The sequence below is a fragment of the Rana temporaria genome, chromosome 9, assembly GCF_905171775.1.
Source record: "Rana temporaria chromosome 9, aRanTem1.1, whole genome shotgun sequence".
Lineage (NCBI taxonomy): Eukaryota > Metazoa > Chordata > Amphibia > Anura > Ranidae > Rana > Rana temporaria.
Window position 1 is genome coordinate 95,399,345 of NC_053497.1, and position 23,664 is coordinate 95,423,008.

At 43.1% G+C, this 23,664-nt stretch overlaps 1 protein-coding gene across 1 annotated transcript in view; it reads left to right on the forward strand.

Moving 5' to 3' along the window:
- The window catches only part of THOC2 (THO complex 2), a 152,776-nt gene that overhangs the window by 8,804 nt on the left and 120,308 nt on the right, over positions 1-23,664 (forward strand). The window contains exons 2-6 of the mRNA XM_040323934.1: positions 7,882-7,937; positions 9,266-9,357; positions 14,243-14,294; positions 16,089-16,159; positions 19,284-19,405. Coding sequence (XP_040179868.1) covers positions 7,882-7,937; positions 9,266-9,357; positions 14,243-14,294; positions 16,089-16,159; positions 19,284-19,405 — 393 coding nt within the window. The remainder of the gene's footprint in view (positions 1-7,881; positions 7,938-9,265; positions 9,358-14,242; positions 14,295-16,088; positions 16,160-19,283; positions 19,406-23,664) is intronic.

Consider the following 23,664-nt stretch of genomic DNA (forward strand, 5'->3'; position numbering starts at 1 on the left):
TGCCTGAGGCAGCTGGCACAACCAATCTCATGGTAGGATTGCCATGGGCACCTTGTAGATCCTTCTGTGCGTGCTCACATGTGGATGCTGTCTGCCAAAGAGGACATCACACAGAAGACACACCACTGCCAAGGGAAGTGACAAACAGAAACTTTGGAGACTGTACATCGATGGGGCCCCTGTCGCTCACTTCCCAGGGAGCGTGACTTGTGTGCCTAGTTCAGGCTGTGTCTGTATGTCACCGTAGGGATTGTTCTCACGTCAGGGAATACTTCTGAATCCAGGGGTACATGTGCTTTGATCTCTGAGGAGTGACAGGTAGCAAGGAGGCATTGTATCACCTTTTACTTTAACCTCTTGAACCCTGCACCAGCACGCCACATCCATCATGCAGTGTGCAGTGCTTATGGTTGCGACGCGTTAAGAGTGGCTCCATTCATTCGACTTGTCGTGTTTTGAAGCTATGCCCACTGAAAGCTCCAGGGGTTATAATCCTATCACAAAGCATCATGTCCGCAACATGTGTACATCCACAACAGCTAAAGGGGGAGTGGGTGAAAAATTGCTCAAGCACTGTTATGGGCCCAGGAAAACAATCCTTACGCACGGTCTTGGGTACAAATTGCATGCAGTGCAACATGAGGCAAGACCTATTCATTTTTGATAGTGTAAGGGAGGGTTATAAGTACTCCTGCAAGTATTTATTTTGCCATCGATGTCTCATAACCAAAACAGGTAGTGAAGGGAAATCCCTCCAAAATGAAGGTATCCTTGGTTGTCACCAGAACTAGTATCCCCATAGGAATATTTCCTCAATGGCGGGTGTTTCTGTCCCTATCCACTCTATCCGAAACTAAAAAAAAAAACACACTTTTAAGTAATTTGTGGAATTTTTTTATTTTTTCTCACAAACCTGCATAGCATTGCACCCATGATCAGTACATAGATCACGGGTACATTGTCGGGCTCCTGCAGCCACTTCTTACGGCTCTGTACAGGTTGTCGCTTTCAGAGATGCAGGAAATGCTGATCAGCGCTCTCTCATAGTTCATTGATAACTATGGGTCTGTCTGTTGCGGTGGGAATTGGGATTTGTAGTTTATTCATTCACAGATCGCTGTGAATTAATGATGCTGTTATGTGGGTCATGTGACAGTGGCTAAGGGGGGGGGGGGGGGAAACTCCCATCTGATTGCAAAGGTGGGTTAACTCTGGAGGTGAGGGGCTTCATAGCAACATGTTACATTCTAAATCTGGATGTAATGTGTTCCTGAAGGTGAACTTGGCCTTTAAAGTGGTTCTGAAGGCAGAAGGGTGTTACATTTTTAAATGTATTTATTTTCTAAATGCATTTTATGCATTAAGATAAACCTTTTGTGTGCAGTAGCCCCCCTCGGCACCCCTAATACTTAACTGAGCCCATTTTTATCCAGGCGAGTTGCATCAGTCTTGGCTGCCTGGGACTCCCCTCCTCATTGGCTAGGACAGCAGCACGGTGTGATTGGCTGTTGCTGCTGTGAATCCAGTCAGTCAGCCAATCAGGAGACGGAGAGAGGGGGCGGGGTCTGGTCTGAATGGACACGGAGCTGTGACTCGACTGCCCCCATAGCAAGCTGCTTACGGTGGGGGCACTCAACCGAAGGGGGGAACACAGAAGAGGGACCCAAGAAGAGGAGTATGCTGGCCATTCTGTGCAAAATTAGGGCAGTTAAAGCGGAGGTTCACCCATAGCGAACACATTTTCCCCTTAGCTTCATGCTCGTTTTGTCTAGGGGAATCGGCTATTTGTTTTAAAATATGATCCGTACTTACCCGTTTACGAGATGCATCTTCTCCGCCGCTTCCGGGTATGGGCGTTCCTTCTTGATTGACAGTCTTCCGCGAGGCTTCCGACGGTCGCATCCATCGCGTCACGATTTTCCGAAAGAAGCCGAACGTCGGTGCGCAGGCGCAGTATAGAGCCGCACCGACGTTCGGCTTCTTTCGGCTACGAGTGACGCGATGGATGCGACCGTCGGAAGCCTCTCGGAAGACTGTCAATCAAGAAGGAACGCCCGCTCCCAAAGACCTATACCCGGAAGCGACGGAGAAGATGCATCTCGAAAACGGGTAAGTACGGATCATATTTTAAAACAAATAGCCGATTCCCCTAGACAAAACGAGCATGAAGCCAAGGGGAAAATAGAAAAAGAAAACGAATTGGGTGAACTCCCGCTTTAAGTATGACATGTTTATTTAAACAAAATAAAGAAATAAGACTTTAAAATCACTGATGGGGTCTGCCTGTCAGTTTTTCACATTCTACATTGTTCCCTATGGGATGGCGGATGTCAGCGGACATGTGTCCACTGACGCCCACCGGGCGTCCGATCCGTCAAAATCTGCTAAAACAAACGTATGGTGATCACCTTCTGCCAGTGGATCATATCGGATGTCAATCGGATGAAAATGTTTCCATTTGACCGCCTGCATAATAAAGCAGACATGGACCTGTCATTCACCTGCTCAGTGGGGATCAGTGGAGAGATCCCTTGCTGAGCAGGCAGATTCTGCTTGGACGGATTCGCCCCATGTGAAAGGGACTTAATATTTACCTGAGCCCCATCTCGATCCAGTGATGTTGCACAAGAGCTTCGCCTGTCCGGGACTATATCTCCTGATTGGCTGAGACACACAGTGGTGCCCACTGAAAGAGGCGGGACAGGGCTGCGGCTTGTCTTGGGTGCCCCCATTGCAAACTGCTTGTTGTAGGGGCACTTGGCAGGAGGGAGGGGCCTGGAGTGCCAGCGAGGGACCCGAGAATGGGAGGATCTGGTCTGCTCAATGCAAATTCACTGCAAAGAGCAGGCAAGTATAACATGTTCGTTATTTTTAGACAAAAAAAGCCTTTAGTATCAGTGTAAGCCATAAGCGAATGAAATGATAATGAAAGCCTTGCTCAGTGAAGCTTGGTTTAACCTCCTTGTAGCCATCATCTCTGCCAAGATTACAGGTTTAATGACGGCTATTTCATGAGTAATGGTTGCTTGATCTTGCCTACAAGTATATTTGTCAAAACCTGTCCAATGCAAACTGAGCATAGGAATAATAATTAAAAAAAAATGTCCATTCTGGGGTTTACATGGGAAAATTACTGACCGCTGACATGGATTTTTAGGTTTTGGTTTTCTGATCTGATTTGTATTGTACTGTATATATTGGCCCAAAGAAACTACATTTGTGTGTGTGTATAACAATGCATTACTAATAAAAATGCTTTCTTACACAATGAAGGATTGTACAAATGGAGCACACAGTCTACAACTGATATATTTAAAATGAACCTTCTTTTGTTATATTGGCTGTTACCGTATTTGTGTGTGTTCTGGGCACACAGTGATTACTAGATCTTCAACCTGAATGAGCCCTATGCCAAATAATTTCATGCTTTAGGCAGGGCTCGACAAATCCCGATCGCCAGGTCGCCATGGCGACTAGAAATAGGGTCCTGACGACTTGGCTTGGAAGGGGGGCATCTGGTGGTGAGCCGTTGGTATTACAAGTTATTACCACCAGATGTGTAAGCTGGCGCCATCTGGTGGTGGCCGTTGGTATTACAAGTTAAGCATTACAAGTTAAACAGCAATTCTAATGTCATTTTTCACTGCCATCTTCTTCCCTCTAATTAAAACCCCCAAACATTATATATATTTTTTATCCTAACACCCTATAGAATAAAATGGCGATCGTTGCAATACTTTCTGTCACACCGTATTTGCGCAGCGGTCTTACAAAAAATAAGACAACAGTAAAGTTATCCCCATTTTTTTAAATATTTTGAAAGATAATGTTACGCCGAGTAAATTCATACCCAACATGTCGCTCTTCAAAATTGCATCCGCTCGTGGAATGCTGACAAACTTTTACCCTTTAAGATCTCCATAGGCGATGTTTAAAAAAATCTACAGGTTGCATGTTTTGAGTTACAGAGGAGGTCTAGGGCTAGAATTATTGCTCTCGCTCTAACAATCGCGGCGATACCTCACATGTGTGGTTTGAACACTGTTTACATATGCGGGCGCTACTTACATATGTGTTCGCTTCTGCGCGCAAGCTCGTCGGGACGGGGCACGTTTTCTGGCTCCTAACTTTTTTAGCTGGCTTCTAGATTCCAAGCAAATTTGTCAAACCCTGCTTTAGGTGTGTTTGTATAGTCATGCTGATGAAAGCTGATTTCTGAATGGCTCCTCCTGCTATTACATATTGCTTGTCTTAGCTTTGCATTGTCAAAAAAAAAAAATGTATGTTGCGTTTCTTTGTTTTGTGAAATTAGCAGTGATATATTGTGGATTATCAAAATGCCGTCAGTTCTTATACTTATGTTGGCCCTCGTTCACATCGGAGCGATTTGACAGGTCAGATCGCATGACAAGTTGCAGCCTATTGCTGGCAATGGCACCGTTCCAATCGGAGCGATCCCCAACTTTGCCGCGCTGCACTACTTTTGCAGATTTTAGGTGCGACTTCAATAGACATCTGTGCATGAAGTCACCTTTTATGTAGCACCTGAAATCTCACTGACCTGCCACTTTGAAATCATGCTGCTTCAAGTCGGCATCAATATGAACCAGGGCTAAATATTTATAAAAATGTGTGTATAAGCCCTTGCTGCCCGACCCTGGCATCCGTTTAACTGAGCTATTATGCTTGGGGAGCAGGGCGGTCTGCTTGTTCACATGACCAATGTGATTGCTTATTACAGTGGTCACATGATGGAGAGATAGTCCCAGCCCTCTAGAGCAGTGGTCTCCAAACTGCGGCCCGAGGGCCGGATGCGGCCCTTTGCTTGCCTTTATCCGGCCCTTGGAGCTCTATCCCTCCCACTGAAACGAGACACTATTCTGCCCACTGACAATGGAGCACCATTTCTCCCACTGACGCCACTAATGGGGCACTTTTCCTCCCCCTAATACCAGATGTTTACTCCCACTGATGCCAGGAAAATTTTCACTCCCGCTGGCCAAAGTCCGGCCCTCCAAGAGTCTGAAGAACAATAAACCGGCACTTTGTTTAAAATGTTTGGAGACCCCCTGCTCTAGAGTGACAAGAAGACTGGGAGCTTGTTCAATGTGCTGTGAGCTTTCTCTCGGCTCAGAAACCTCATGCGCCCATGGATGCTTATGTGCAGTGTGTGAACATTAAAGCTCTTTGCTGTTGCACGAGCATGTTATGTGGGTGGCAAGAAGTTAAAAAGTTGTATTTAAAGTGAAGTTCCAGTCCAGTTCTAACTAAGCTTAAAGGGGGTTATAAACCCTTGTGGTGTGTTGGAGAAAACTCTCCTACGGTGGACACCAGTGCGGGCGTGCACTGAGACCAGCAGCTGTGTCCAAAAAAGGGTAGGGAAGGGAAATAACAGTAAGGCACTCACGTTGGCCCACATCCGAAGTATTGGTTCAAAAAGAAAAAAGTTGTACTACACTGGGTAGCGACATGGCGGACTTTAAAGGGCAATCACAGGGACGTTTATCGTTATAAAAATAAAGTTTAATTACAAAATAGTACATATACAAATAAATTTCATATTAAAAAATGTTATCAAAAGAGAGAACATAGATACATATTTGAGCAATAGAACGTCTCGCCGACGCGTTTCGCCTTACGGCTTCTTCTGGACGAGTTGTATGGTTTTATAACACGGAAGTATTGCTACTTGTATGTGTCAATTGAGTTGGTGGTCATCCGCATCCATCAAAGATCATTGGGTTAGTACCAAAAATAAGTACGTGAGCCGGGTAACAAGGAGGAAGAAACGATCTCCTGATGGTATGGGGAGCCACAATGGTAGTAGGTTCTCGAGAATAGTATAAAAAGGCAACAACCGGGACCAGCAAGGCAGAAGACAGGTGAGAAAGACCTGGAGGGAAAATAGATTCCGTCGCTAGGTGACTACACTGCACTGTCCACAGTAAAGGGCAGATCAAAGGCTTTAGAACCTTGCCGCCTAAGGAGTAGTGTGTGTCCCGGGGAGGTAGCAGCTGTGTCCATTTACACAGAATGCAGGGGCCGCGTCATTGGATTTGATTAACAGCAGCGCAGCCATTGGCTCCCGCTACTATCAATCTATCCAATTGGGACACGAGACACCAACTAGAGCTGGTGTGCTCGTTCCCAGATGGAAGATGACAGCAAAGTAGAGGGCTTTTACACTGGAGCAGTGCGCTGGCAGGATGGTAAAAACAAGTCCTGCCAGCCGCATTTTTGAGGCGCTGTAGGAGCAGTGTATACAGCACCCCTGCCCATTAAAATTAATGGGCAGCAGGGCCGAACCGCCGGCAAAGTGTCACTTTGCGGGCGGTTTTAACTTTTTTTTCTGTTTAAAAGTGCCCCGCTAGCGGCCGAATAGCGCAGCGAAAACGATGGTAAAGCACTGCTAAAAATGGTGCATCTTTACCGCCGATGCCCCCACCACCCCAGTGTGAAAGGGCTCTTACAGCTGAATGTGTGTTTAAAAAAAGTGAAAAAAAGGCGTGGGGTTCCCTCCCCAGAATCGATACCAGACCCTTTGTCCTAGAATTCAGCTTGACAAAGCAGGTAATGGAGGGGACGCCGCCCCCCCCCCCCGAGCCATACCAGACACGTGAATAAAGACGGTACAAGAATTTTTGACCATGTCCCCCAATGTAGGTCAATCATCAATCATGATGCCACCGCTGGACCTGAAAAACGGACAAAATAAAAAAAGCTCTGCTCGCTATGAACGCTCCTGTGGTCTGCCGGACCTGCATTGTAACATGTCTTAAATAGCTATGGGACCCCCACAACCACAGCCCAGGGTTCCAGCTGATGACTCATTGGTTGTTAAAGATACAATAACTGGCTACCCGGCCCACTCCTTGGCAACCAATTATGTACAGAGTTTTTAAAGGGACATAAAGGAAACAAATAATAATGCAAAAACGCGGGTTTTAAAAACGCACCGCACAAAAATTTGAAAAACGCATCAACTGTATAGATGTGAACCTGTATTAAAAATTGTGTGTTTTCATTGCAAATGAGGGATGTACTAGTTTCAGTATACCAAAGCGTAGATAAGAGGTCCTTTACACATGGGACAGCGATCCATAGTGGCCACACCCCTGTTACCTCCACACAGGTAACTGACCGCAGCAGGAGCCAATGACTGTGCTGGATCAGTGACATGGTGGTGTGGTGTGGGGTAGGACAGGTAGGGGTAAAAAATCTTTAGACTTTCAGGTGCTCCTAGACTGTTTCTTGCTCCTATTGTAGACATTGCTGACCAAGACCTATATGAGAGAGAAGTGGTTGGACAAGTTGGAAAACCTTATCTGATTGCCGATAATTTTTCCCTAAGACCCCTTTCACACTGGAGCGGTTTGTAGGCGCTATTGCGCTAAAAATGGCGCCTGCAATCCGACCCTAGACAGCCGCTGCTGTGTCTCCAGTGTGAAAGCAGGACGGTAAAAAAAAGTCCTGCTAGCTGCATCTTTGGAGCGGTGTGTATACCACACCTCCACCGCTCCTGCCCATTGAAATTAATGGGAGACCGCGGCTATGCGCCTCTTTTTTTAACCCTTTCTCGGCTGCTAGCGGGGGGAAAACCACCATGCTAGCGGCCGAATAGCGCTGCGAAATTGGCGGTAAAGCACTGCTAAAATGGTGTTTTTTTTTCCTGCCGACGCTCCTCCCGCCCCTGTGTGAAAGGGGCCTTATAACTTGGCACTGGAGGTGCTTAAAGCATGCCTTCCTCTACCTACTTCATAGATGTAAATGCAAACAAGTCACTTGACTGATATTGGGGGCATTTTATGCTTGTGTTTCTGTATTAATAAATAACTGTTGCTTAGCCACAATACCTTAAACATGTATAATATATTTTTACAGCATACAGTTGTGTCGCAGCTTCGGTGAAAAAGGACAGGAAAATGTGACCTTCAAAGGTAAAAACTGTTCTATATTTCTTTTATATTATGCCATTGCCTTGCAGGTGTGTGTGTGTGTTGTTGTCCCCCCCCCCCCATCAGCGGCTTACAACCGCTTTTAACCCCCACTGAGGAGTTTTTCATGCGCTTTTGTGTTAAAAAAAAAAAAAAAAATGCCTGAAAAGCTCAAGAAAAATACTTCGCTATTAAAATCAATGAATGGTCTCACACTGAAGCGCTGCACTTTGATTGCGGTGAGAAAAAATCCTGCTTGCAGCATGTTTGGAATAAAAAAAAAAAAAAAAAAAAGCACACCTAAAACACCCCTCTCTATTGAAATTAATGGGAACCGCCTCAAACACCCCACTAATTTTTTTTGGAGCAGTTTTTGATTTGCATGTCTTAAACGCTGCAAATAACGCTCCATTAACCAATAGGCGTTTTTAATGACAGTTTTGAAGTGAACTAGTGTGAAAGTGCCCTTTACGCTCAAAGTTGTTTGGTTGGAGTTTCACTTTATTCCTATAGCAGTTCCTACAACAAGTGAAATGCAATGCTCTTTCTGCGTCCCCCATAGTATAGATAAAAAAAGGAAACGCTTGGTCCAGTTGTAGTGGCTGTGGTCGGTGAAGATGGACTGATTAAAGAAACTTTTCGGCATTTAAAAATCCATGTAAAAGGTTGGATATGCTCAACCATGACATTTGTTTGAAGACGAGCACTTCTGCATTCTACTGTATGCTTATTTACTTTCAAATTTCATGACTTTTAAGTAAACGGCTACTTGGCCCTTTCTTTACAGAGCTGTGTAATTTGTGATGGTAATCCTATACAGTATAATTCAGGTTTATTCTCAAAGTAGAATGTCTGTCTGTGTTTGTTCACAGATATAAGTAGGGATACTGTTGACATTCGCAAAATATTTAGGTCCCTTTCACACCAGGGCCTAAAACCGACCCTAAACAGCGGATTCTGTTTCTCCAGTGTGAAAGTCCGAGGGCTTTCACACTGGAGTGGTGCGCTAGCAGGACTGCTCCAAAAGTCCTGTAGGCAGCATCTTTGGAGAGGTGTGTTTACCACTCCTCCACCGTTTATTCCCATTGAAACCAATGGTAAACCCTGGCTATACCGCCGACAATGCGCCTCTGCAGAGGCACATTGCCGGCGGTATTAACCCTTTTTCGTCTGCTAGCGGGGGTTAAAACCGCACCACTAGCGGCCGAATACCACCGCAATCCCGACGGTATAGCACCGCACCTCCCTCCCCAGTGTGAAAGGAGCCATACTGTGTATACCAGAATGCATATATTTAACGGTGTTAAAATGTGTTTTTTTTTTTTTTTCAGAAGTCCAGCAAGTTCTTTATGATCTTGCTTGCCAAGTAATTAAAGGAAATCTGAAGCATGATCAAGCTGCCGGAGTTTTCACAGATATCATAGTATGTCCATTTATTTCCTCTCTTCTTTGCATGTTCAAGATTTTATTTTTTTAATGTGGGAAAAAAAAAAAGTGAATAGTATCTACAATTTGTTCTAATAGTCAACACTTGAATTTCTTACTAAGGCTATATACAGTTCATCCGGAATGTATTCACAGCCCTTCACTTTTTCCACATTTTGTTATGTTACACTTACAGCCTTATTCCAAAATAGATTAAATTCATTATTTTCCTCAAAATCCTACAAACGATACCCCATAATGACAACGTGAAATAAGTTTGTTTGAAACCTTTGCAAATGTATTAAAAATACAAAAACATGACATCTACATACCGTATTTATCTTCCTATAGCGCGCACCCCCAACCTAGAAGGGAAATTTCAGGAAAAAAAAGAAAATACTTGGTTTGAATACTCCTCGTCGGTGTCTTGCCCGGCGTCTATCGGCGGCCTTGTCCGGTCCGGCGGTTTTGGTGGTGTCCTCCCCGCTTCTCCCGCGCTGTTTTTGAGCCGATCCCCCCGCTTCCCGCGCTGTGTTTGAACGCCGCCGCCGTCATATACCGAGCGCAGTACACTCGGCCACGCTCGGCTCCTCTCGCATAAAGGCTAGGAGGCAGCACAGGGCGTGACCGCGAGCCGAGCCTGGCCAAGCGTACCCGACTGTACTGCGCTCGGTACATGGCGGCGTTCAAACACAGTGCGGGTATCAGCATATATCGCGCACCCACGATTTTCTACTGATTTTAAGGGGGAAAAAAGTGCGCGGTATACGCCGATAAATACGATAATAGTTAATATCAAATTATTCATGAAACCCAGAGGTTTCAATAAATGCACCACCTCCTATAGAGTATAACAAGAAAGTGTATAGGCCCCAAGGGGGGCAGTAAGCAGAGTTTTAAGGTGCAAAGAATCAATTATACAAAATGTATTGATGCATAAACAGTATAAAACTACTTATACAATTAGGGCTATAGATGGCCTAATGGTCATATTACAAAAGAATGGTTGCCTCTACATGTTTCACCACAAACGTGGCTTCTTCTGGAGCTTTTGTAGGACCTTTTTTATTTTAAAACATTACCACCCGTTGACTGGTCACAATTCCGGATACTCCCCAAGACCTACCAAGAGGTTCAATGGGGGACTTCTGTACCACAAGAGTGAGAGGAAAACAGTTGCCCTATAGTTAGTTTTGTTATTTCAAGAAGTTTTGGCCGATCGATCAATATTTAATCTTTCCCCATAAATGGACTTCATCCATTGCCAGCATACTTCAAGGTGCTTTGTACCCTCCGAGCGTTTCCTTTATTTCACTTTGCCACCATTGCTTGACTCTGTGTCTGAGAATGACCCCATATACGCAGGAGGCTCAAAGAAATTGAACTGTCCCAAGGGATTAAACCTTTTTGGAAAAAGAGTATTGAGCCTCACCAACAGCAGGCTAAGTGGCCACAGGTGTAACTATTGGGCAACGGTTTTCCTCCCACTTTTGTGGTACAGACGTCCCCCATTGGACCTCTTGATGGGTCTTGGGGTGTATCCAGAATCGTGACCATTCAACGGTGGTAATGTTTTAAAATGAATGTCCTACAAAAGCTCCAGAAGAAGCCACATTTGTGGTGAAACATGTGGAGGTAACCATTCTTTTATAATATGACAATGGGGTCCTCCTATAAGTAGTTTTATACTGTGTTTATGTATCAATACATTTTGTATAATTCCTTTATTTTTTTGCCCCTTACTGCCCCCTTGGGGCCTATACACTTACTTTCTTATCACATCTGCATAAGTATTCATAGCCTTTGCAGTGACACTCAAAATTGAGCTCAGGTGCATCCTGTTTTCCTCTGATCATCCTTGAGATGTTTTTACTACTTGTTGGGGCAACTGTGGTAAATTCAGTTGATTGGACATGATTTGGAAAGGCACACACCTGTCTATATAAGGTCCAATAGTTAACCGTGCATGTCAGAGCCCAAACCAAGCCATGAAATCCAATGAATTGTCTGTAGACCTCCGAGACAGGATTGTACTGAGGCACAGATCTGGGGAAAGGTACAGAAACATTTCTGGAGCATTGAAGGTCCCAATGAGCCCAGTGGCCTCCATCATCCTTAAATGGAAGAAGCTTGGAACCACGTGGACTCTTTTTCTAGAGTGGGCCACCTGGCCAAAATGAGCGGTCGGGGAGAAGGGCCTTAGGAAGGTGACCAAGAACCCGATGATCACTATGACAAAGCTCCAGTGTTTGTGGAGAGAGGAGAACCTTCCAGAAGTACAACCATCTCTGTAGCAGTCTACCAATCAGGCCTGTATGGTAGAGTGGCCAGACAGAAGCCACTCCTTAGTAAAAGGCACATGACAGCCCGCTTGGTGTTTGCCAAAAGGCACCTAAATGGCTCTCAGACCATGAGAAACAAAGTTCTCTGGTCCTGATGAAAGAAAGATTAAGCTATTTTGTGGCAAGCATCATGTCTGGAGGAGACCAGGCACCGCTCATCACCTGACCATTACCATCCCTATAGCGAAGCATGGTAGTGGCAGCATCATGCTGTGGGGATGTTTTTGAGTGGCAGGAACTGGGAGACTACTCAGGATCGAATGAAAAGATGAATGGAGCAATGTACAGAGACATCCTTGATGAAAACCTGCTCCAGAGCACTCCGGACCTCAGACTGGGTCTTAAGTTCATCTTCCAACAGGACAACAACCCTACGCACAGCCAAGATAACAAAGGAGTGGCTACGGGACAAGTCTGTGAATGTCTTTGAGTGGCCCAGACTTGAACCCAATTGAACATCTCTGGAGAGATCTGAAAATGGCTGTGCACCTCCGCTCCCCTGCACCTGGAAGGCGTAGTATTCTGTTTTTCCTTTTAATATGGTCCAGCATTTGGTTTTGGGTATCATTAAGGGTACACGTCCTTGTTTTTGGCTGTTTTGTTTGAGAGACCTTGACTTTAAACTTTATAGAGTGTTGCTCATAAACAAGCTTGTCTTGAGGACAAAGGCCTCATTCTACCTGATGGTGATTTCTGCCTTCAATCAGAATATTGTCTATTTTTCTCTGAAATATTACATGGAAATTGATCTCCACTGTCTGTCTGTAGGTGCCCATTGTGAGAGTTTACCTCTCGGCTACTGTTTTCCTTTAGGAAATCAAATTCATTCTTTGTGTTTTCTGAGGGTTCCTGTAAGGGAACCCTCTCCCTCCTCAGTTCAGTTCCCTCCTGCCTCTCCCTCCATCAGTTCTGGGTGAATAAGAAAAGTTGTATTCAGGTTAAATTCCCATACCTGCTGCTACAGTAGAAGAACTGCAGTAGTCATTGGAGCACCAGTGTGGTGATGTCACTGCACTGTTCATTGACACCTTTATCAGCTCCATGACTGGCGGTCCTCGAAATGGAAGAAGGGTCTGCAGGAGCCAGAGCATTGCTCTACTGATGGTTGTTGCAGTGCTTTTGCAGGCTCAAAATCCATTCCATTGTGTGTTTTTTATGTGATTTGCTGTTAACTCGGACTAGCTAGAAGTGGAGGTGGGGGGGATGTCCCAGCAGCAGCCGCCACCGCCGCCTTTGTCAGTCCATTCACCTGAAGGTTACTGCATATAACCAGTCATTGTGATTTAACCACTTAAGCCCCGGACCTTTAGGCAGCTAAATGCCCAGGCCAGGTTTTGCGATTCGGCACTGCGTCGCTTTAACAGACAATTGCGCGGTCGTGCGACGTGGCTCCCAAACAAAATTGGCGTCCTTTTTTCCCCACAAATAGAGCTTTCTTTTGGTGGTATTTGATCACCTCTGCGGTTTTTATTTTTTGCGCTATAAACAAAAATAGAGCTACAATTTTGAACAAAAATGCAATATTTTTTACTTTTTGCTATAATAAATATCCCCCAAAAACATATATAAATTTTTTTTTCCTCAGTTTAGGCCGATACGTATTCTTCTACCTATCTTTGGTAAGAAAAATCCCAATAAGCGTTTATCGATTGGTTTGCGCAAAATTTATAGCGTTTACAAAATAGGGGATATTTTTATTGCATTTTTATAACTTTTTTTTTAATTTTTTTTTACTACTAATGGCGGCGACCAGCTATTTTTTTTCGTGACTAGGACATTATGGCGGACAATTTTGACACATTTTTGAGACCATTGTCATTTTCACAGCAAAAAATGCATTTAAATTGCATTGTTTATTGTGAAAGTGACAGTTGCAGTTTGGGAGTTAACCACAGGGGGCACTGAACGTGTTAGGCTTCACCTAGTGTGCGTTTACAACAGTAGGGGGGTGTGGCTGTAGGTCTGATGTCATCGATTGTGTTTCCCCTATAAAGGGGATGACACGATCGATGCGCCGCCACAGTGAAGCATGGGGAAGCCGTGTTTATATACGGCTCTCCCCGTTCTTCAGTTCCGGGGAGCGATCGCGACGGAGCGGCTATAAACGAATAGCCGCGCCGTCGTCCCGGATCGCTCCCCGAGGTAAGCTGCACGCAGAGGAGGGGGTCCTGATCGGACCCCCGACCCGCGGAAAGGCAAGGACGTATATATACGCCCATCTGCCTGTCCGTGCCATTTTGCGGACGTAAATAGTCGTGCGGCGGGCGTTAAGTGGTTAAAGAAGCCTGTGTCTTGTCCTGTCCTCCTCCAGGTATCAGATTTTTCTGGTAAGTCAAAAATCCAATTTTCCTGGTCCAAGTTACATGGGACAGGTTTGAAAAAAGAGGAGTATGTACTTCTGGGGAGAGGATGACTAAAGTTACTATTTTAGTTTTCTCCCTGCATGAGTAATATGGTCACTTTTGTTCTTTAATAAGTGATGGTATTGACACAAATAATGTAACTAGTATTCATTCCCTTTTTTTTTTTTTTTCTCCCCAGGATTTGCGAGAAGACATGCCTTCAATTTTGGCAGACGTATTTTGTATTTTAGGTAAGCATTGTGTTGCACACTTCTTAACTCCTTTTTATTTATTTTTAAGAGAGGGCTAAAATACTCAATAAATAAAAGGAATATGACCTCTTGTGTAGACAAACTTCAGTTTTTCACGTGTGTGTGTTTTTTTTTTTTTTTTTTTTTTTTTTTTAGTTTTTTGTAGCTTAAAGAAAGTGAGCATTAAAAATCCTTGAATCACCCACGGGACCAGGTGCATACTGCTGCCTTCTAAATGGCTGCCTAACCTAGAATTCAGCTCATGGTTGTGGAATGAAATTATATATATATATATATATATATATATATATATATATATATATATATATATATATATATATATATTCCAACAGGGCCCCCAAAGCAAGCTGGCTCCCACTGCTGTCACTCAAAGTCAGTGAGCCAATGAGGAGAGAGAGGCTGGGGCTTGGCCGCAGCTTCGTGTCTGAATGACGCCGTAGCTTGGCTCAAGTGCCCCCCAAGCAAGCTGCTTGCTCTGAGGGCACTTAACGGGAGGGAGGGGCCAGGAGCATCTAATAGAGACATGAGAAGAGGAGGATCTGGGCTGCTCTGTGCAAAACCACTACACAGAGTAGATAAGTATAACATGTCTTTTTATTTAAAAAATAAAATAAAAAAAAAGAGCCTTCATCACTTTAAGCCTAAAGCAAAACCTGTGCTTGGGAAAAGGAACAAGTCGTTTACATCTAGCAATTTGGGAATGTGGGTGGAATCGCCGCAATTCTTTTACCGTGATTTCAAATAATGCTGCTCAGCAATTGCTGCAAAACTGCACTGCGTTTAGATGCATTGAAAAATGAATCTGCTATGACTAAGCACCAGATTCAGGTGTGAAACATGTAAGCTCTTTGCATCCCCCCCCTTTTGTACTGAATAGATCAACTGCTGTACACTGAATTTTAACCTAATAAAGGTGTTGTATCGGAGTGCTGCCGTCCAGGCTATTTGTTCTCTAAACCCAACAGAGCCTGCACCTGAGTGCCTATCAAGGGTGTGTATCACTTGGAACCTGTGCTTTAAGAGCGCCTTGTCTTTTGAAAATGAACGACAAGAACAGGTGTGCTGCGTTTTGCCAGCATTGCACTGCGGTTTGAAATTGTGGGCAGAATGACTGTTCTGTCCGCTATCCCAAGTCAGTAGAAGTGAAAGGGGTTTAGCAGGAATAAAAGCTTACCTGCTGATCCAAAAAAAACAAAACATATACAGAACTGTTCGACTGTGAGCTTGGTTTAAGCCCTTTATGATCTGAATGTATGGGCATTCCTATAGGGGAATGCCAGCAAAGCCCAGTAGCTACTTGCTCTTTGCTTTGCCCTCCTGCTGTCTTTTCTCTTCCCACCTCATGTTGCCTATCTTAGTCTGTTCTTTTCTTTACGGGCACTGGTATTCAGTGATTTTTTGCCTCCCACGGTGTTTCTTCTTCCCCCCTTTATGTGTAGTGATGTCACTTGTTGGGTGTGTGCCTGCTGCCAGACAAGCATGGTCACTTAGAATATTCATCTCCCAGTGAGCAGCTGGGTCAGGCAGTGGTGGGACTGGGGGGAGAGTTGGGACTGTCGATCATACTAGCTCATGGTCTGGGACCTAGAATGACTGGACAAAGGACTACATACACTTTGTTTCCTGGGCAGGAGTAGCTAATAAACAATTGGTGATATATAGACTTGTATTACTTTTTATGGCTATGATGGGCAGGGTTATAATATTTGAATGATTGTTCTACTATTATTATTTTTTTAATCTTGAGCTTGTTTGTATTTCTTGTAAACACAGATATTGAAACAAGCTGCACGGAAGAGAAATGGAGACGGGATCATTTTACCCAGCTGGTTTCCTCATGTTTGGTAAGGGTCTTTTGGTTAAAAAAAAAAAAAAAAAAGTTTTGTCTGACAATACAGTAAAAGTGGAGACCTATAGGTTTCCTAAGCTGACCACCTTCTCTTTAGCTGAATCATTGAATACATGCACTTGAAACAAATTAAGGATCGACACGTAGAAGTTAAAAGATTAAAGCCTTTGACAGGAAAGCTTTATTTTCTAGAATTTTTTTTGATTAATATTTGGATGCAGTAATAAAGAGATCAGTAATTGTTAATGGATTGTTCAATCTTGTGGTTAACCTATAAGGCCCTGTTCACACCTGGGCATTTGCGATGGTGGGCAGAATCGCAGCAATTCTGCCCGCAATCTCAAAACGCTCTGCAAAACTGACAAACTGCTCTACGTTTGTTCAGGTACCATTAATTTTCAATGGCACCTAAACACATGTGTGTTTGTTTTTATTGCTTTGAGGGAAGCATGTCAACCGAAAGAAGCTCCTTGTTGAACAACAAGCTTAGATAATCGCAGCAGAATTTCACCCGCATTTAGGTGCCATTAAAAATGAATGAATGGCACCCAACAAGCGTGGTACAATTTGTAATTTCTGCAGAGCGTTTTGGGATTGTGGGCAGCAATGATTCGGCTCGCAAATGCCCTGGTGTGACTAAGCCTTTATATTTTAATACATTAAGTAACCTGTACGTTAAGGTAAATATTCCAGTAACTGGCTTTTCTGTCGTTCACCAAGCCACCTGCTGCAAATTTTTTTGTTCTTTTTTTTTTTGTAGCAGTTAAAGCGGAGTTCCAGATGTTTTTGTGTTTGTTTATTAAAAGTCAGCAGCTACAAAAAGTGTTGCTGCTGATTTTCAATAAAACACGCACTCTCCTGTCCCATGACCCAGCGATGCGGCCTCCTGAACCCTCAGTTCTCTCCCTTGCCTCTCCCCGGCATCACAAGTGTGGCCAGCCAGCTGTGACCGCTTGCAGCCTCACAACCGGATGCGCACTGCGCCTCCTTAATGGCCAGGCAATCTTCTGGGACCTGTGATGTGTCCCAGAGGATTTCAAAGAGGGAGGGGGAGAGGAGAACAGTGAAAACTAAGTACCCCCCCCACAAAAAAAAATAAGACATGCCATATGTGGCATGTAAGGGGGTGAGGAGGCCTTAATGCAGAACTTTGGGGTGGAACTCCGCTTTAATTTTGGTGTTTTGCAAATACCATTCTGCCAGTGATTTGAATGCTCTCCCTGCCATCTAGTAGTCTGTCCTCGCTCCCTCCGTACTTTCCAACACCGTCTACTGCCTAGAGCCACTGTATTCCTCTTATGTTCTCGGCAGTGTTTTTGGCCTAGGTACTCTGTAAGCAGTGTGTACCCCATCTTTTACTTTGCAAGACATATATAAAGGGGTCATTTTGAGTCGAAATTGCTTTTTTTTTCACTTAATTGAAAAACAATGGCCTATTTTTCCTGATTGCCTGGATGTGCTCTTTAAAAATTTGTAAAGGAACATCACATAATCTGGCAGACTGAATAATTGTCTGTGTCCACCCACTCTATATCTGGCTCATAAAGAGCCAAGCATTGAAAACATGCATTTCATCTCTGTAGCTGATTTATTTATTTCTGTATACTGAAATATCAGTTATTATGGAATAGGGGGGGGGGGGACTCGCAGAAGCCGCCAATGCCAAAATTCAGACTTCTCTACATGTTTTCTTACAAAGAAAAAAAGTTGCTCTTGTACCTTTTTATCAGTCACCTTTATGGTGTCTGAAGATGGAACCAAGGCCCTCCCAGAAGTGTAGACTGACAAAGATTTCGGTGCCAGAAGAGACGTGAGGTAGAACCCCCCCACACTACTTTTAAATTTTCGCCATGCAAGTCCTGTAAAGTTTGCAGCGTCTAAATCTTAAAATGACTGCTTTCTTTGAACAACTCTTGGAAAGACCAGATACCACCAACTTGGTCTTTACCTATTACTCTACCCTTAAAGTGGATGTAAATCCTCACATAGACCCAGGAAAGTTAACCGCCTCAGATAATACAGTGATGAAACAAATCTCCCTACATAAGTTTTACATGTATATCTGCTATCTTCATCTGTATATTCTTTAGAAAGTGCACATTGTGTTAGAGATTTTCTCTTCCTGTTCAGCACTGGGAGTGGATTCTTGGCATACAGCCAAGACAGCTGATTGGAGGAAAGGCACACACCCCCACTCCACATTGGCAAAGGAAGGAATGTGCAGTGCTGTGATAAGACAAGCAAGCTCTCTGCTAATCTATTTATAGCAACCTCCCACAACACAAATCTCAGGCTGATTTTATCTTTGTTGATGGAGAACTTGTCAGAAGTTGTTATGCTGATAACAGAGCAAGGAAACCGCAGAAAGACAGGAGACGCAGTGCTTTGGAGAGAGATAAGAAAACCCTACAGATATGTGCTTTGGTTAAATTTCATGAATCAGGTTTATATCCACTTTAACCAACAGGCACATCTTAAGTGGTCTTTGTTTGCTTTCTAGATTACTGACCAGGATTGGGTGGAATTTGATGCTAGATGGCTTTAAATGGGTCTACTACCTTCCACACTATGCTTAATTTTGCTGTGGTTTTTTTTTTTTTTTTTATCCCCCACGGTTTCTGCACCTGTCAGTATGTCTAAAACGTTTGGTCAGTGATTTAATCCCTTCAGTCTTGGAACGCCCCAATATTTTCCACCCACCAAAACATTTACATATTTAGAAACTGGTAGGTCTCCCATAGTTCATAATAAGCAGAATGTTATTGCATACATTCTACTTCTGTGCCTGGAAGACGATCCTTTTAACATGAAAAAACATCAAGAAACTTTTTCTATGACAATTTGGACATATTTATTAACGCAGGAAAAAGCCACACGTTTTTGACAAAGTATTGGCTAGATGGGTCTACACCACCCATGCATGCGCTTCTCTTGATCCAGGGTCCTGATCAGCTCTATATAAGCTGATGCTTCTGAATGATGTGTGTGTGTGTGTACCTTGACATACTCATAGTTACTTGATGCACTCAGAAACTAGTTACAACTGTTTTGTATGTTAAAGTACTTTGTATTTAATGGCAAAAAATAAATAAAACTGAAATATTCTGCTTCTTTTACAGTATCTAATGTCCGACACAATTCTTAAGGAACGCCTAGATCCTGAAACTCTGGAATCGCTCGGACTCATTAAACAATCCCAACAGTTCAACCAGAAGTCTGTAAAAATAAAGACCAAACTTTTGTAAGTACGGTTTTAAATCTGTGTGTAAACTATATACCGGGGTCTTTGTTATAAAAAAAAAAAAACTTGTGTGTGTAAATGAAAATATGCAACATTAATCGTATCACCTGTTGCCATTTTTACCTTTTTAACAAAAATATCTGTATGGCTTTTACACCCAGACAAGCTAGTAAGCTATGGTAACTTCTTCAAGGAGGCAAAAGTTCCTATATTGCAAAGACCCCTTTTCACACTGGGGGTGTTTTGCAGGCACTATAGCATTAAAAATAGCGCCTGCAAAGCGCCCTAAAACAGCTGCTCCATTCACTCCAATGTGAAAGCCAGAGGGCTTTCACACTGGAGCAGTGCACTGGCAGGGCGTCAAAGTCCTGCCAGCAGCTTCTTTGGAGCGGCGAACTCACCGCTCCTAATGCGCTCCTGCCCATTGAAAAAAAAGTTTTCAGCGCTAGCAGGGGAGTTAAAAGCGGTTGGTTGTCAGCATGGTCGCCAGAACTTATGTCCCTATAGGAAAATGTTCTGGTGACTACCCAATATTTGTATTTCATTTTTCTCACTCTTTAACGATCTGTTTAAAAAATAAAAAAAGAGAGAAAAATAGTGATGGGAAAGATTTATAAAATTTTATATTCCATAGAACTTCAGTCGGCAGTAAAAATAAGAAGGAATAAAAGTGAAATAAATTTATAATTGAGCAATGTTTGCCTGGTCTTTAGTTCTTGCAGAGTCAGATTCGCCTGTGAAGTAAGACCAATTTGGTATAATGGAGTCACTGACCCACTGAGGCTGGGTTCACACTACTACACTACTTTCATCCTATTTTGCTCTGCTACATTGGTCCTACATTTATCCTACATTGGTCCTACATCCATCCTACTTTCATGAACAGGATACTACTTTGGTCCGACTTCAATGATATTCAATGGGTTGAAGTAGGATCAATGTAGGACCAAAAGTAGTACAGGGAGCATTTTCAAAGTCGGACCGACTTGTGTAGGACCAGTTAAGACGGCTCTCATAGGGAAACATTGATTTTCACACGTCATGCTACATGAGCTCCCAATGTAGGACCGTTTTTCGGACCAGTGTGAACCCAGCCTCAAACATGACTCTCCTTTTTAGTAGGTTTATTATTCTCAGCTGAAACATCCTTAAGCTTGCATTTACACATGATTGTGGGCTGCAAAACTCAGGAAGTGTTTGCAATGCCATTACTTCTAATAGCACCCCAATCGCACTGATTTTGTAGCTGGTCCCGCAAAAAGAAACGCAATCTTCTTTTGGGCAACAGCGTCACTATTGCAGCGCCATTTACTGCACGCCAGTCCCGCTATTCGAAGTAATGGCATCAAAATTGTGTCCTGTGTTTACAGCCATTTGCAATCTTGGGGCAGAATCGCAGCGATTCCAGCCTCGGTCATGTGTGAATGCAGCCTAAAGCTAAAGTTGCAATGTACACCTAGCTGTGCAAGCAGAAGAAAACTAATGCAGCCACCATGTCTAAGGATTGGTAAGCTGCATTGTATTCGTTTTGGAATCAATTGCTCTTTTAGCATAAGATCCATTTTCAATCGCTTTTCTCATGGGGGGAAAAAAAAAACTTGCTTACAGTATATTTCCACTTTTGCTGTCAATATGGAATAATGCCTACTTTTTATATTTACTACATATTCCCATTTACATAGCATAACTTAATTTGACATGCTTTTTTCTGGAAACTACAGCACTGTAAAATCCTATTAGTTTTCTTTTGTTTAAGGCTATGTTGGCAGTAATGTAAGCCCTAAGGGCCCTTTCACACTGCCGCGTTTTCGCCGTGTTTTCACGGTAAAAATAGCGCTATTAAAACACTGCCCATGCCCCTCTCCACTGAAATGAATTAAAAACGCGGTAAAATCACGATTTTAACGCTCCGTTTTTACAGCGGTTTTTAATTCATTTCAATGGAGGGGGCATGGGGGGCGTTTTATGGGCGTTTTAATAGCGCTATTTTTACCGCGAAAACGCACCAGTGTGAAAGGGCCCTTAAGCAAACATGTATTATCTTGCAGCTTACCAATTCTTAAATATGATGATCATATGGTAATCTGGCCTGCAAGTCCGATTCCCCCCCCCCCCCCCCCGAAACAACAAGCTCTCTAGCGGAATGGCAGGGGTACTTACAATGATCAGCTTTTTATTTATGTAAAACTTTTGTCCCAAAAGAAAATAAACTTTGCAGAGTATAGATGCTCTAGCATAGTATAGCACATTTAAACACCCCCCCCCCCCCCTAGACTGACAATGCAAGTGCCCCTGTGCTCCTTCATCCTGAGTGGAGCCCCTCTACTACAGGAGTGTTACTGGTCAGATCACCAGGTAAAAACCGAGTCGGAAGAAAACGAGAAAACTGATGCAGCCACCACATCGGATGACTTTTTAGCACTAGGGTCAGCACAGTGTCGAAGTGGTTAGCACTAGGGTCATCTGTTCAAATCCCAACCACAGTACAACCTGCCTGAAGTTTGCATGTTTTCCCTGTGTGGGTTTGCTCCGGGTTTACCGGTTTCCTCCCACACCTTAAAGACATGCTGTTAGGTTCATTGGCTCCTGTCTAATTGGCCCCAGTATGTTTTTAAGTTGGGGACCCTAGATTGTTGGCTCCTTGTGGGCATATATATGTAAAGCACTGCATAAATTGTTGGCACTATAGAAGTACCTGTAATGAAAATAAATTTTTGGGTTTAATACCGCTCTAACCCTCATCTGTACTGTCCAGGTAGATCTTTATCAGTTGTAAACTGAATTTGAACATTGTCAGTCCTAATGAGGTGTATTATATAATAGTTTTGGAAGCCGTGCCTCTTCATTGTATGTGAAGAGGAAACTCAAACTGTCCTTGGAACAGACTCGCTTTGGCTTTGTTCATACATGCTTGCAGTCAGCCACGATGACTTCTGAGAAGCATCTAAAAAGTTAGAAATGTAAAAAATAAAAATAAAATAAAAAATCTGTAAATTCGGCTACAAAATTGGAAATAATGGCAAAACTTTTTTTTTTTTTTTTTTTACATTTTGTATACCGTACGGGAGGGTTGTAACCCCTATAATTTTGCCATCTTTGTTGAAGAAGTTTCCCTTCGCTTCCTGTCCCATAGACAAAACAGGAAATGAAGGAATTTCTGGTTGTCACCAGGATGACAAAGAAAAGATTTCCCCTGTATTCTTGTTGAGGTGGAATTTGGGATTTTCTCAGTGAAAACGGGACAAATCTTTCTCATGGGGCCACAGGCAGCAATACAAACCTGATAGGTGTCTTTTTAATTTATCCAAAAAAATAAAAAATAAATTGCATTTTTAGTTATGTTTTAAGCATGTAAATCACTTTTTTTTTCCTCTCTGTTTTGGGATAAAGGTTTCAACAATATGAATAAAAGCTGAACCTTTTGTAGGCACCCTTGTCGGTGTACTGAAGTGAAAATGTTAGGTGGTTGCCATTGCTAACCACCTCTTGAATATGTTGGTCACGGACTGCTGTTCAAATCCAGTAGCTTCAGTGTTCTCTAGTCACTGTCCTGGAACCTGTGTAGATCAAGGGATCCAACTTCACTTTTTTTCCTGATCTACGAGCTTGTTTCCCATTGGTGATTTTCAGATAGTGTTGTAACTAAATACAGGTGGTTAGCTAGCGTTTAGAAGGGAACATTGGCATGCTCTGTATTACTCTTGAGTTTCCTTTAATGGCTAATGTATATGGATGCTTGAGGTGCATTTAATATACTATCACATTGTATTTTTATTATACAGTATTGGCATGCATTTACTGTGCATAGATAATCCCCTGAACGAAATAACTGACCTTAAGTGATCCTATTATATGTCCGCTAGCCTTGGTAAGGCTGACATCAATGGAAATCTTAAAGCGGTGGTCAGAGAGTGTCGTAACATGTCTAAAGGGCCGCACAATAGCATTGTTATCATAACTTTTGCTATTTGATACATTTTCTCCCTGGTTGCATCATGGACATAATGTATGTTTAAAACGTGTCATGTTTTAATGTGATGTCAACATGAAATCAAGTTGAGATTGCACAGACAGAAATTAGCGCAACATATTCACATGTTTGCTGTTGCTAAAACTCTGACCTTGGGCTTGCATACACAAGTTTGATCAATCACCAGTCATAGCAGCCCCCTCTTAAAAGGAAAAAGGGAAATATTGCGCTAATCTAAATAAAAATGAAGTGAAATTAAAATTAAAGCAGCTACGCTACAATGTGACAA